Consider the following 15,671-nt stretch of genomic DNA (forward strand, 5'->3'; position numbering starts at 1 on the left):
AAGTCCTCTTTTCGTACTGCTTTCAGTTCCGCCGTCACAGCAGCTTGGATGTGTGAAATGTTGGAAAATCTGTGACTTTTCAGGGCAGATTTCAGTCTTGGAAAAAGAAAGAAATCCGAAGGGGCCAGACTGGGAAAATATGGAGGGTGGGACCACTCAGTAACCTCAGTAATGATTTCACGCAGAATATATGGATTGTTGTGTGCAAGAAGAGAGACTGAGCTGTTGTAGCTTCTTGTTTTTCAGATTTTCCTTGCAGTGGCAAATTTTGAAGCAAATGAAAGGGGTCAAGAGTTTTCTGTGATTTACAAGTGGAACTACAGAAAGGAGAAATTCACTGTGTACCAGAGGATCAACACATACAGTGCTCGAGACTGGGAGGCATTCGTCATTGATGGAGAGGCCTTCCTCGCAGTGGCTAATCATAGAAAAGGTATCTAGTTGTCAATGTACAGTGACACTAATTGGCATGTGCAAAATCCCTTCCCTTTGCCATTGGACAGCCAGAACCACCTGGCTTGCACCTGCTTTCCTTACATATGTTCTGTTCCTCTTAACAGCTGTGTGGCACGCATCAAGGCAACAGGTGCAACTTTTGGCATGGAAATGCCAAGATGAGCTCCCCTTAATTAATTTAATCTATCTATCATCTATCTATCTATCTATCTATCTATCTATCTATCTAGTCTATGCCCTGCTTGCAAAACACAGAGGGCAAGTATCTTAGATGACTTTCAAAGGGGATTAGATGAATGTGTATAGGGATAGGTCTGCCAGTCTCCACTAAACTACTGTTGCTCGGGGGAGAGCTACTGCATGGAGGTATCTGGTTGGCCACTGTGGAAAGCAGGATACTGAATTAGGTGGATCCTTGGTCTCATCCATCTAGGTTTGTGTTCTTAGGAGACTCTTCCTCCAGAAGTGACCCTTCAACCAAGAGAGATACTGCAAGGGATCACTGAAGCTGCTGTCGCTGTAGCTATTGCAATCAGCAGTCCAGCTGACTGCAGCCTTCCCTTATGGTGTTAATCAAGAGTTTTTGTAGGGTCCAGTGGCGTAGCGTGGGGGGTGCAGGGGTGGCCGGCCGCACCGGGCGCAACATCTGGGGGTTAGGGTTAGGGTGCGCAAATCCACGGGTTAGGGGGCACAAATTACTTGCCTTGCCCCGGGTGCTGACAACCCACGCTACGCCACTGGTAGGGTCTATAACAGGGAAATAATGAGTTGCACTCCTCTTTTGCCCCCACCTGCCAGGGTATAGAGGCTGCTCATCAATTCACTTCCAAGAGCTCTGTGTCCTCTTTAAATTAATAATTCCTATTGGCTAAAACCATTTTTAAACAGTGGATGTCTGCTTCATTTTGCACCAGCTTTTTCATATTTGCATCTGTACTGTGTTTAGTATGTGGTTATACATATTTAGACCCCAGCAACAAACGGATGCTTTCTTTGTGTGTCAGGGCCTTTGCAGTGTTAAGAGAGAGATTTTAAAAATCTGGATTTATGAAAGCAACCCTGGGGGTCCTCAATCCAGAGTGAGATTGCAACATGGCAGGATGTCGTTGTCGTCATTTATTTATTTTTAACCATTTGCCCCTATGTTGTTTTCCTGCTGAAAATCATCCCCTTGTGGTTTCTGTCCCCCTGCCTAAAATTGCACAGTTACAAAATTGTGAGGTATTTTCAGCAGGGAAATGGGTCCCCTGCTAGAGTGTGGGCCTTATCAGGTCCCCCACAAGGCTAGACTCTGGAGCTGTGCCTGGGTCCTCAGCCCAGCCCCTGAGAACAAACAACTGATTCTTAGTTTCCCACAAACAGTATGCTAAACCTTGGTTGAAAACGTGGCTGGTAGTTTAGATTTCAGGCATCTAGGTTAAAATTCTGCAACATTCCTCCAAACCATCAGAATGGTTTGTCACTTGGCATGGTTTACATTTCACAAACTATGAGCCAAAAAGCCAAAGCCTGAACATAGCTAAACCACAGGCTTGGGTTTGCCCAACGCATCAAGGTAACTAGAGCTTCATTTAGCTCAGTGCAGCAGCAGAACAATTGGGAAGGAGCACAGAAATCGCAACCACCTCTCTCAGAGGCTGCGCACTCACATGATTGCCCTGGGCTTAGCATGGCTTGCAAGCCTGGCCTCCAAACTAAAGTGGAACCTCCGGGAAGCTTTTTGGGATCCAAAATCATTTGGAGTACCCATGAAATGGCCATATGCTGCCACCCAGTGGAGTCTGTTAACATAATCCATGGAAAGAACTGTTTTTCTAAAATGTGTTGTGTGGGAAGAAAAATTAAAATGTATAGTTTCAGCCTTAGTATGAAGTAAACAGGGACAATATGGAAGTAAATGCTATTCAATCAATCCTATTTGTACTGGGTCCCTCACTTGCTTTTGCAAAAAGGAAAATGGTGGTAGTGGTTGTGATTAAAATCTAATGCTTAGCTGACCAAATTCTTTATTCCTCATTCGTGTAATGCCTTACTCTCTTCCAAGTCCAGCCTTGCCATTAGGCAGGCCTCAGGCAGCTGATTTGGGGTGTCATTACTATATTTTTTATTATGGAGGAGGGAGAAGCTCACATCAGAGGGGATGTAGAGCATATGACCCCCAGCCCCATGTAGGCTTATTTATGGAATCCTATACATTCCATCCCATGCAAAAATTCCATTGTCTTTTGAAATCTTTTCAGGTGAATTGAATTATTAGCTCCTTTTTTGGTTTTTTATCTGGTCAAAAACCAGACAGTCACTTCCTTCAGCTTGTCAACAACAACAACAAGCCTCTCACTTGACTCTCCTTTTCATATAAAAACCTTGAGGTCAGTCCTTGACATCTGACATTTTTTCTTCCTTAGGGAATAACCACAATATAGACAGTGTCATATACAGGTGGAACGCCAGGACAGGGCTTTTTGAAGCCAACCAGACCATTCCTACCTCGGGAGCCTACGACTGGGAATTTTTCAGCATTGGGCCTTATTCCTTCCTCGTGGTGGCCAACACATTTAATGGAACATCCACCACAATCAACTCTCACATCTACATTTGGCTCAGTGGAGCCTTCCAGCTCTTCCAGTCAATATTGGTAAGATACTGAGTAGGAAAAACCAATGTAATTGTTTGATTGCTTGGGCAATGTATTTTGCTCTGAACACCTCAGTGGATATACCCTATATAGGCATAGGGAGGGTGTGTGTGTTGATTTTTATACACAGTTCTGTATGCATGAATAATAATAATAATAATAATAATGATTTATTATTTATACCCCGCCCATCTGGCTGAGTTTCCCCAGCTACTCTGGGCAGCTCCCAATCAGTGTTAAAAACAGTACAGCGTTACATAGTAAAAACTTCCCTGAACAGGGCTGCCTTAAGATGTCTTCTGAATGTCAGGTAATTATTTATCTCTTTGACATCTGATGGGAGGGCGTTCCACAGGGCAGGCGCCACTACCAAGAAGGCCCTCTGTCTGGTTCCCTGTAGCCTCACTTCTCACAATGAGGGAACCGCCAGAAGGCCCTCGGCGCTGGATCTCAGTGTCCGGGCTGAACGATGGGGGTGGAGACGCTCCTTCAGGTATACAGGACCGAGGCTGTTTAGGGCTTTAAAGATCAGCACCAACACTTTGAATCGTGCTCGGAAACGTACTGGGAGCCAATGCAGATCTCTCAGAACCGGTGTTATGTGGTCCCGACGGCCACTCCCAGTCACCAGTCTAGCTGCCGCATTCTGGATTAATTGCAGTTTCCGGGTCACCTTCAAAGGTAGCCCCACGTAGAGCGCGTTGAGTAGTCCAAGCGTGAGATAACTAGAGCATGCACCACTCTGGCGAGACAGTTCACGGGCAGGTAGGGTCTTAGCCTGCATACCAGGTGGAGCTGGTGGACAGCTGCCCTGGACACAGAGTTAACCTGCACCTCCATGGACAGCTGTGAGTCCAAAATGACTCCCAGGCTGCGCACCTGGTCCTTCAGGGGCACAGTTACCCCATTCAAGACCAGGGAATCCCCCACACCAACCCGCTCCCTGTCCCCCAAAAACAGTACTTCTGTCTTGTCAGGATTCAACCTCAATCTGTTAGCCGCCATCCATCCTCCAACCGCCTCCAGGCACTCACACAGGACCTTCACCGCCTTCACTGGTTCTGATTTAAAGGAGAGGTAGAGCTGGGTGTCATCTGCATACTGATGAACACCCAGTCCAAACCCCCTGATGATCTCTCTCAGCGGCTTCATATAGATATTAAAAAGCATGGGGGAGAGGACAGAACCCTGAGGCACCCCACAAGTGAGAGCCCAGGGGTCTGAACAGTCATCCCCCACCACCACTTTCTGGACACGGCCCAGGAGGAAAGAGCGGAACCACTGTATGACAGTGCCCCCAGCTCCCAGCCCCTCTAAACGGATGTTATGGTTGATGGTGTCAAAAGCCGCTGAGAGATCCAGCAGAACTAGGAATCAGCTCTCACCTTTGTCCCTAGCTCGCCGGAGATCATCAACCAGCGCGACCAAGACAGTTTCAGTCCCATGATGAGGCCTGAATCCCGATTGGAAGGGATCCAAATGGTCCGTTTCCTCCAGGCGTGCTTGGAGTTGTTGAGCAACCACCCTCTCAATCACCTTGCCCAAGAATGGCAGATTTGACACTGGGCGATAGTTGGCCAAATTGGCCGGGTCTAAAGATGTTTTTTTAAGAAGCGGTTTAATGACCACCTCTTTCAGCGGGTCTGGGAAGGCTCCCTCACAGAGGGAAGCATTCACCACGCTGCAGAGCCCATTGCCCAGCCCTTCCCGGCTCGCTTTTATCAGCCAGGATGGGCAAGGATCAAGGAGACAGGTGGTCGGTTTCACTTGTCCAAGCAGCCTGTCCACATTCTCGGAGGTAACAGATTGGAATTGATCCCATGTAACAGGACCAGACAGAACTCTAGCACTCTCCCGCCCTGGCCCTGCTCCCACGGTGGAGTCTACCTCCTTCTGAATCTGAGCGATTTTACCTGCAAAAAACTTTGCAAAAGCATTGCAGGAGATCTTGGGGTCCCTACCAGGCCTCGGTGGTACAGGTGGTTCCGATAGATTGCGAACCACCTGAAAAAGTCTCCTGTTGCTGTTTTCTGCAGATGCAATGGAGGCGGCGAAGAAGGCCCTCTTCGCCGTCGCCATTGCCACTTGGTAGGCTCGACGTTGAGCTCTAGCCCGTGTCCAGTCTGATTCAGAATGAGTTTTCCGCCACCGGCGCTCTAGCCGTTTCAACGATTGTTTCATCACCGTCAGCTCTGGGGAAAACCACGGGGCTGTCCGGGCTCCATGCAATCGGAGAGGGCGCTTCAGAGCCAGACAGTCAATAGCCCTGGTTAACTCCGCATTCCAGCGTGCCACCAGGGAATCAACTAAAAGGCCATCAACTTGGGATAAAGCATCCCCTACCACTCTCTGGAAGCCAATTGGATCCATTAAGTGGCAGGGGCGGACCATCCGAATCGGTCCCACCTCCCTGCAGAGGGGAAGGGTTGCGGAGAAGTCCAGTTGCACCAGGAAGTGATCTGACCATGGCACTTCTTTTGTTTCGCTTTTAGTTAGTGTCAGATCACCAACATCCATAGAGGTGAACACCAAGTCTAAGGCATGTCCACGGCTATGAGTTGGGCCAAACTTATTCAGGGACAGCCCCATGGAGGCCATGCTTTCCACGAAATCCCTAGTGGCCCCTTGTAAGGTCGTGTCGGCATGGATGTTAAAATCCCCCAGGACAACCAAGCTAGGTGTCTCCAGGAGCATATCCGCCACGACCTGAAGCAGCTCGGGCAGGGAATCCTTGGTGCAGCGGGGAGGTCGGTACACCAGTAGGAATCCTGTACTGCTCCTATTGCCCAACTTCCAGAACATGCACTCAGAAAACTGGGTCTTCCCAATAGGACGCCTGGTGCAGACTAATGACTTCCTAAAAATCACTGCAACCCCCCCTCCCCGCCCACATGACCTGGGTTGCTGTGTGTAAGAGAAACCTGGTGGGCAAGCAGCGGCAAGGACAGGCCCATCTGCTTCATCCAACCAGGTCTCTGTCACACCTGCCAGGTCACATCCTCCATCCACAATCAGGTCGTGGATGGCAGTGGTTTTATTCATCATTGACCTGGCATTGCACAGCAACACTTTCAGGTCATGTGGGTTTCCCTTGCTGATTACTGTATCCTTCCGGTCAGGACCAGACCTGGAGGCAGGGATAGTCCTCAAACAACGACTAAACCTGCCTCCTCGGTAATGACATGGTCTGGTCTTAGCATAACTCCTCCTCCTGCCCGTGATCACTGAGATTGGGTGTCCCAATACATCCCCCCCCCCCCGTGAAACCTGACCCATCCAATCTATTGGCTGAGGCCCACTCCCAGGCAGCCATGACCCTTCCCCTTAAAAAGCAAAATACAAACTATATAATAATTTAACAGAATAATAATAATAAAACAAAACAAAACAAAACAAAACAAGAAACAATAGCGCTGACTAAATGCTTATCCCACCCCAAGCAAAAATAAAATAATGAAATAATATAATATTATAAAAAACAACAACCACCATTTAAGGTGCTGCAAATTAAAAGCAATTAAAACATTTAAAACCATTTTGTCCATTGCTGCCGGTAGCTGCTCAGGCCTCTAAACTGTAGTGGTAGTGCAGGCCCCCGCCCCCTAGGCCGGATGGAGTTGGCAGGAGAGGGAGCGGTCTTCCCAGCACTCACACAAGCAGCAACAGCAGCCGTCGAAGCTGCATTGAATGCTGCCGCTGCCACCAAAATGGCATAGCCAAAGATTTCCCTTCCATTCATATATGTCAGTACTGAAGTCTGTTGCACACAGGTAATGAAAACTGTACATGCGGATGTGACTGCAGATCAGGGGGATGTAAGTATAGGTGTGCATTGTGCAATCTATTGTCTGTAGCCCCCTCATAGTGCAGGTTGCCTTGAGTCACCATATACCAACTTTTGTGTTATTTGTTTTAATGGGACTGCAAAATAAAAGTGTGGGGTCATCCTTCCTTGATTTATTTTCCCCTTAGTGCTGATCAGCAGCATCACTGAGTATGCTAATTGGTCATATGAAGTTATACAGCTGTGTTTTTTTTAAAATTCTGTTGGAATCTGTAACACTAGAGATCAAGTTCATTGGGGGACGTGTAAATGGCAAATAAAATTCAGCTCCCACCCCCCGCCCTCCAGATGCCCTCCAGATGTTTTGGACTGTAACTACCATAATGTCTGGAGCTGATAGGAACTGAAGTCTCCGACATTGAAAAGTTGGCATCTTTTTACTTCTTCGAATGTAATGGGTTTTTCTCTGTCCCATTGTGAGCTTGGCTAGCCATCTGCTGGGACTTATGAGCCACTCGTCAGCAGCTGTTGCCTGAATGAGTTTGCTAAGCTGTTTGAAGGCAAAAAAGAGCAGGTTGTCTAAGGCAGGCAATAAAGTAGCAAGACAGGGCATGCTGCCCGTCCCGATGTCAGGGTGAGCTCACCCTCAGGCCACTTCAGTTCAGATGAAGGGAGTTGCTACTTCCCTGTTCCCCACCTGCTGCCCGTGGTCTCAGGAATCACATGGCTCTCCCTCCTGGCTCCTGCTCCCTTTGGGCCTCCATGCTTCGTCATGTGCAGTTCCTTCCCACAAGTCCCCCTGCTCCTGTGTTACTACTGAGGCACATCTCAGTCGCCCTGGCAACCAGGCCAGCTTCCCAGCTGGAGATGGCAGCTGTGGTGGAGAGCATTCCGGTTGCCATGGCAATGTCACAGCTGTTCTTGGTCTTGCCATTCTGCAGTGCTCATCCCGCTGGCCCCGAGAGAGACACTTTTGGCCTCACCTTCCTCTTTCTGTGAGGCAATTGAGGTCACCACTGCTGAGCCTCACAAAAAAAAAATGGCAGTGCTTGGGCCAGCGGCTCAGGCAAGTGGGGAGCAGCAAGATACAGGAGGGGCTGATACAGTTCCTTCCCTGGAGCCAACAAAAATCCTTCATGGAATAATGCTTTAGGAATGATTCCTTATGATGGAAAGCTATTGGAAAATGCTTCACTGGGATAAAAAATGCACATGGATTTTTCTGGCAAGCAAGCTGCCTCTGGGACTCTTAAATCTGCATCCATACAGCAGTTTATTCCATTTCCCCATTACTGTACCCTAATTGTTAATTTCTGCATTATATTTGAACTTCCACACAAGGAAAAAGCCACTTCCAGGAATATAGAGCAAGTTCATAGATCGTTTCCATGTTGTTTGCAAGCAGGTTTTTTTCCCCCCTGGAAGCAAATTACATGGAGATGGGTGCTATATTTGCACTGTATAGTATATGCACTGCATATTTCCAGAAGGGCTTGCTTTTAGTGCCACGTGAAAGCTCAAATTAACAGTTAGGGAAATGGAATAAACTGCTGTGTGAATGCAGTCAAGTTCCAGTCTCAAGGAACTTTGAAGAATCTACATGGATTTTCAACTTTGGCACAATATTTTCTGGCTATGTTCCTTCATAAATACGTAGAAAACTGCTCTATACTGAGCCAGACCTTTGGTCCATTTAGCTCAGTGCTTTTAGCAGCAGCTCTCCAGGATTTCAGAGAGGAAGCTTTTCCCATTCTTACCTGAATCTGCCAGGGGTTGAGCCAGACACTTTCTTCAGGCAAAGCAGATGCTCTACCATTAAGCAACAGCCTGCGAAGTATTGCAATGGAGGAAAGACCATTGCCTCATTGAGACCACCCATAGATCAGTGCAGATGTTCAGCAAAGGCAACCCTATTTCACGTGAGCTATGTTAGAAAATGGGTGGGTTTGCATGCACCATTTAACACAGCTCTGGAAATTGTGGTACTAGTTAAGAGCAGAGGACTGAGTTACATTTGTCCCTAGTAGGGCTGCTACTAAGATAATGTCCTAGTGCAAGGGAATGTCATGCATGAAATAAGAGAGCAGGAAGAAGCATTTGCCAGACATTCTGCTAGCAATATTTCCAATGGAACCCAGCTGGGCAGGAAGCAGAATGGAACGTGGTTTTGCATTCTTCATAATTGTGAACACCAAGGGGCTTCCAAGTAAAAACCAAGTGAGTGAACATGCCAACATATCTGGACAGCTTTCTAAAATTGGGACCCACACCAGACCTTCCTTCTCACTGCTAACTAACTGCTAGGTCTGCTTCTGCAAGAGTTACGTGGCTACTCAAACCCTCTTGTACACCAGGCTGCAGGGGAGAAACGTCATTCCTAGAGCAGGAAGAAAGAAAGGCAATATGAGCACTAATATGGAAAAGAAGAAAAGCATTCACCTTTAAAAAACACACCCAAAAATGAAAACAAAACCAAGCAAAAAATGCTTCCAAAATGGCTTGGGCATTTGGTGGATGGATTGGCGGTTGGAGTTTTCTTTTATTTTCATGAGCAGAGGTCACAGGAACTGGGCAATAAGAGCCAGTGGCAGTATCCCAATCACCTTACACCAGGGATGAGTAGCCTTTGGCTCTTCATAGCTTCATGGCTGGGGCTGGTAGGAATCAGGAGTCCAGTTGGAAAGCTGCAGGTTCCCCATCCCAGGCTTACACACACTACCCTCAGCCTTTATTAAGAGAGAGAAGAACTGGGTATGCAAGCAATTGTGGTTTGTCATTCAATTACTGGCAAAATCAGTGTTCAAAGTCCAGCCTAAAAGGATGATGTCTGCACTGCTTGTTGCCAAAAGGTTATGACAGTGGTGTTAATAAAATTCTTACTGTATGTAGAAGCCCTTAAAGCAGGAATGGGGAAACATTTTCAGCCTAAGGGCCACAATCACTCACGGGCCAGCTTCTGGGGGCCACTTACCAGTGGTGGGTGTGGCCACAGGCAAAAAGTAGGTGGAGCAACAGTGTGGTTCTTGCCTTTGTGCAGTAGGCTACATTCAATCCATGTACATGAGATGTTCTACATACATCTCCATCCAGACACACTTCAAGGACATATTCTAGCAAGGCAAAAACTCTCAAGGATGGGATGGAGCAAGGCCAGAGTGGGGCCTGGCCTGGAGAGGGTGAACAGCCTAGATAGCACCTTGAGGCCTAGACAGAGTGGCCTACAGGGCTGAATTTGGCCCCCAAGCCTGAGGTTCCCCAACCCTGCTTTAATGGAAACTGATGCACATGTGCTGAATGGCTTCCCGGAGGGGAAGTTGAGGTCTGGATTATTCTCCTCCATGTATTGTGTTGGATGCATTCTTCTGCAGTTGCTGCTCATTTTCTGAAAAGCTTTTCTTCACGCCTTCTCTTTTGGTCTAGACTTTTGGTGCTGCTGATTGGGAAGTCTTCCAGATCCAAGACAGGGTCTTCCTTGCTCTGGCGAACAGCTATGACAGTACAATTGTTGCCCCAAACAACAGCTTTGCCATCAATTCTTCCATCTACGAGCTTAACATCACTGCACAGATGTTTGTCAAGTTCCAGGACATTCTTACCTACAGGTGCCTCCTTTATGTATTGCTGAAAACACCAGCATTGTGTCATTTTGATAATGGAATGTGTTTCGGTCTGCCAGAATGTTTTGATTCTTTTTTTAAAAAATTGTAAGACTGCAGTCTAAAATGTGTTCTTAAATTGATCTAGGTGGTCGAAATGTATCATAGAAAGATGAAAATGTTCACTTCTCTTAAAAGAGTCTGATTTGGGGAAATGATTTAAAAAATGTATTCTAAATAGTAAATGGAAAGAGGATGTTTTCCCAGGCAGTTATCCTGTTGTTGTAATCTCTTCTTGTTTGGTTGGTTTCTGCTGCAGTGCTGTGGATTGGGAGTTCTTTTCAGTTGGAGAAGATAACTTTTTGGTGGTAGCAAATTCATTTGATGGTGTGACCTTTGCTGTAAACAGCATTATTTACAGGTAAGTAGGTGCACAACCCCCACAGTGTCATAGCTTGAGTCATACTTGATTATTTTCATAGTGAATGAAAGTGGAACTGGTAAAAAAGGTAGGTAAAGGTAAAGGACCCCTGGACAGTTAAGTCCAGTCAAAGGCAACTATGGGGTTGCAGCACTCATCTTGCTTTCAGGCTGAGGGAGCCGGCGTTTGTCCACAGGCAGCTTTCCGCGTCATGTGGCCAGCATGACTAAACCACTACTGGTGTATGGAGGACTGTGACGAGTGCCAGAGCACACAGAAATGCTGTTTACCTTCCTGCCGGAGCGGTACCTATTTATCTACTTGCACTGGCATGCTTTTGAACTGCTAGGTTGGCAGGAGCTGGGACAGAGCAATGGGAGCTTACCCTGTTGAGGGTTCAAACCACTGACCTTCCAAGAGGCTCAGTGGTTTAGACCACAGCACCACCTTATGATGGTAACTAATATAGGAAGGAAAATCAATCTGATCTCAACCTGTGGGGCCATGTTATTGTAAGGGTCTGGATGCAAATGGGTATGCATATGTAAATACCATAGATCAAATATCACAGGCAGAATTTTCTTTTCACCTGCTTAGGTCACATAAAACAAAATGCACTCTTCCCTCACATTCTACTTGGAATAATTAAAGGGTATACATATGTGCACTAGCCCTCAATGCATTGAAACACCAGATCTAGGAACTATCCCAGGAGCATGTCACTGGATACCACTGTTGATTAGTTAATATTTACCCTTTAAGTACAATTTCCCAGACTGCTGAGAACCCATGCTACCTGTCCGCAACACACTCTGCTACCTGTTACATATTTCAGAAGCTTTTCCAGGAGGATATAAAATACACCACCTCTATTAAGTCAGCTACTTTATGAAAGAAGGAAACTAGGTCAGTCTGGCATCTTTTGTTCTCAGTAAAACCATGTGAACTGTTAATGATCACTCGTTTGTTCTATTCAGTAACAGCTGTACTGGTTTTTTTATTGTTTCCTCGACTTGATATTAAAACCAAACCAATCAGCTCTACTTCCCTGGGTTTTATTCCTTCCATTAAAAAAAGGCATGATGTTTGATCTTCTCCATTCCTCGGGGACTAGCCAGACCAACCCAGTTTCCTTTTTGATCACACAACCAAAAAAGGAGAGCATAGCTGATGCATGTCCTCTGGGAGAAAGGATATGACTTGCAACAACTTGCTATGAAGACTGGCCTTGTGCATTGTATTGGGAACCTTAAGTGGAAGTGAATGACCCTAAAATTATATCTGAATACTGTCAAGCAATAGCAGCCATCCAGTATTGGATTCTGGACTTGATTGTGCAGTCCTGGAGAGGAGGGATATGCAGTTAGGACTGTTTTTCTTCCCTTCTGCGCCTCCCTCTCCCTCTCAGGAATTGGCAGTAAATCATGGTGTAGGGAAGTCAAAAGGCAATGTAGCCCCACCTGTGTAGCCCTGCTGGCTACCACAGCTCAGTCTATTACCCCCAATTTGTGCCCACAGTACATTTCCCTTCCTAAGTCAATAGCACTACCATATGAGTCTCTGAACAACAGGCTACATGCAGAAGTCACCTCTGAAAGCCAGAGGTGAGGAGCTTTAGGCTTAGGGGCCAAAAATGGCCCTCTGCGCCTCTCTGTTTAACTCTTGGGGCTAGCTCACCCCTACATCCCAGCCTATGCCTCCTCTCACAAAGCCACACCAGCTCACTGACTGTGCTCCACACACTTCTCAAGTGCTTTTGCCTGGCCAGGACGTGTCATTGAATTGTGGCGATACCTCTTGCTTACCTGAATGGTGGCTGGGGAGATGTGCTTTCTTTGTAAATCTACATATGATCCACTGTACAAAGGAAGAGACACACATCTGCTACACCACTCGCATGCGTCCCCCAGAAGGGAATGTGGTCCCTGGGCGGAAAATAGTTTCCCACACTTGCTTTCAAGTGCTGCCTTGCAGCACGATGCCAGTGGCCCCTTCAAATATGATACAGTTATACTGGGTGTTAGGAGCATGTCTGCTATCTATAAGGTAGGCTCTTTGAACTGGTGTTAAAGGAGTGCATTCCTCACTAGGCCTTTTTCTGAATGGGAACGCTGTTTGAAGGCAGTGGGGTAAAACAGATCCTGTGAGGTTGGTGATCAGGAGCATTGAGTAACTCTTTTCTCTCTCTACTGTAGATGGCAAGGATATGAAGGCTTTGTAGCTGTTCACCATCTTCCAACGTTTGGCTGTAGGGACTGGGAAGCTTTCACCACTGCAGCTGGCTCTTACCTCATGTATTCAAGTGCAAAAGAACCACTATCCAGGGTGCTGAAGCTGAAAACCTTTTGATCTGGACAGGGGTGCTTTGATTTGCTGCAAACAAGTGGGCAAGTCTGGACTTGTGAGGAACTACTTTGGCTGCTCAGGGCTAGGATCAGAAATGCTGTACCAAAGAGTCACTGCCATGAATGCTAGAGATGCCAAGGGATAGATACCCAGGTTGCCTCTCTGGATTAGGCTGAGTATAAGGCTGCTCAGGATTAGATTTCAAACCTGTTTTCCAGTACCTGGAATGAGCTAGGAATATACATAACTTGGAGCTGGCCAGTGATATTAGTGAGTACAGTAACCTTGATTTCTCTCTCTCTCAGACATACCACACCATCCATGCAAGACAAACACATGCCCACTTCTGAACATCTTCCAGGAGCTGCTAATATAATCCACAATCCTGTGGGCAACAGAAACTAGAAGATGCCTTTAGCACATTATGGGCTACTGACCCCCAGTTTAGCAATATGGAACAAGTATAAGCATTTGGGTTCACTCCTTCCAGATTCCAGATGAATGCTTCCACTGCCATGCCACTTTATGGGAAGAGCTTCAGTGTGCACCATTCTGGCATATTCCAACCCACTGTGAGCCCCTGTGGATATTGCTGGATCCCTGAGAAAGATCCCAGAAGAACGGAAAGAAGATTCCTTAGGATATGGATACGCTGTATGTAGCTTGAGAGCTTTGTGCTACAGCAAAGACCCAGCTGTTGTTTTTTTCAAAGCTATTAAACCATTTCAGACATTTATTTATGGCTCTGGATTTTAGGAGTTCAAGGGAAAATATCTGGGCCTTGCTGAGAAAATCTGAAGCCCAATTATTCCCTTAATACAAAGTACTGCAGTCCACACCAGAGAAGATGCACAACCCATACTGGCTTGGGACGACGTCATGCCAACAGTTGCACAGACCAGTGGGCTATGGTGAAAGCCCTGGCCTTACAAAGTGATCTGTACATTAGTCTTCCACATTTTCAGCATAACTACAAGGAACGGAAAGTCAGGTGTATTCTTGTTATGTTTAGGCTTTATGGATTTCACAAAATGGTGCTTACTGACATTTGGAAAGCCATTAGTACCTTGTCATGTGGATCTGTGACACTTCTCTAGTAAGCTCTACCCCATTTTCATTGGTGCTTTCTCAGTCTTTGCTTACATGTTAGCCTGTGAATAATCCCCCAAAATATAACTAATACTTGTTATTGCAAAGGATTTCAAATCATTCTCTATAAATGATATGTTTATATTGTATGAATTGCTACTATTGACAATAGCAGTTCTTATAGGGAGGTGGAATTATTATTTATTATCCAAATAATATTTGCAATTTTGAAAGTAGCACCTAATAAAATTGACGGAGTGACTTTGATAACCTCAGGGGTTCTGCTTCAGGGGTTACTTTTTGTTAGCACTGTAGACCCAAACACCCACCTTAGCTGAAATAAGTGAACAAATGCAGTTCCAGTTGCCAGAACTTTCTAGGTCCACATTACCTGGCTACCAGACTTACCTAAGGTAGGTTTGGCTTTGTTTGCAAAAACACACTGAAGTAACGAAACATAAAAGATGACTGCTGATTTTTACTACTACTTTGCATAATGCACGATTAATTTATGTAATTCACTGCCCCAGATTGTGGATTTGGCCACTAGCATAGGTAAGTCTCAAAGGGGATTAGAGATGGGAACATTTTACAGGGTCTGGAATGTGCTTATAATGCAGCCTACAAGGTGCAAGAATGAGTGAAGGAATCCCATTCCAAAGCATCCTATGCAATCACAACTCCTAGTGAGACGTTCTTGACCACTTATGTCAATGTGACATCTCCTGTGCACAGGTCCCCCTCCCCTCCATCACTTTCACAATGTATATATTCCCTTCTACATATTGCTTGCTTCTTGGAATTAATGCAGTTTTTAATTTGTTTATCCTAAATAAGAATATATATATATGCTGATCATTGATTTTATAGATAGGTTTAACTAATCTGGTATGTTCAGCCCAGGCCAAAACTAAAAAATAAAATGGTTGTGTTCCTTACCAAGCCCAGGAGGGGGCAATGAAGGAGAATGTTGCAAAGGATGCTGTTAACAGTATGAAGGGGACTAAGCCAGTTAGTGGGGGTTTTAGTAATAGCATTTTCTAGGTAGGTCTTTTGGGCAATATAACCCTCATGTAGGAAATATGTGGGGTGTGTGAAGCAGTCTGAGGAAATGTTTGCCCTGTTCCTCCCATACCAGGCAAAACAAACAGCAGCAAGCCTGACTTTACTGTACTATTAAGCGTACACTTAACCAGCAACAATGTAAGGCTATTTTATCTGTCTAAAACAGGGAGCCTACATGCTGCCCTCCAGATGTTGCTATGTTGCAGCTTCCCTAACCCTCAGCCATCATGGCCAGGGATGATGGCAGTTGTAGTCCAACACATCTGGATAGCACACCAC

The 15,671-nt window shown here is 46.0% G+C and overlaps 1 protein-coding gene across 2 annotated transcripts in view; it reads left to right on the forward strand.

Moving 5' to 3' along the window:
• Positions 1 to 14,602, forward strand: part of TSPEAR (thrombospondin type laminin G domain and EAR repeats) — a 39,638-nt gene extending 25,036 nt beyond the window's left edge. For both annotated transcript variants that reach the window (XM_083506441.1, XM_083506442.1), the window contains 5 exons: positions 247 to 433; positions 2,862 to 3,091; positions 10,296 to 10,477; positions 10,791 to 10,892; positions 13,088 to 14,602. In XM_083506441.1, the coding sequence (XP_083362567.1) occupies positions 247 to 433; positions 2,862 to 3,091; positions 10,296 to 10,477; positions 10,791 to 10,892; positions 13,088 to 13,241 (855 nt within the window). In that variant the 3' untranslated portion in view covers positions 13,242 to 14,602. The remainder of the gene's footprint in view (positions 1 to 246; positions 434 to 2,861; positions 3,092 to 10,295; positions 10,478 to 10,790; positions 10,893 to 13,087) is intronic.
• Positions 14,603 to 15,671: the final 1,069 nt, after the last annotated feature.

This window comes from Podarcis liolepis (assembly GCF_965112155.1).
Source record: "Podarcis liolepis genome assembly, chromosome: 5".
NCBI classification, from domain to species: Eukaryota; Metazoa; Chordata; class Lepidosauria; order Squamata; family Lacertidae; genus Podarcis; species Podarcis liolepis.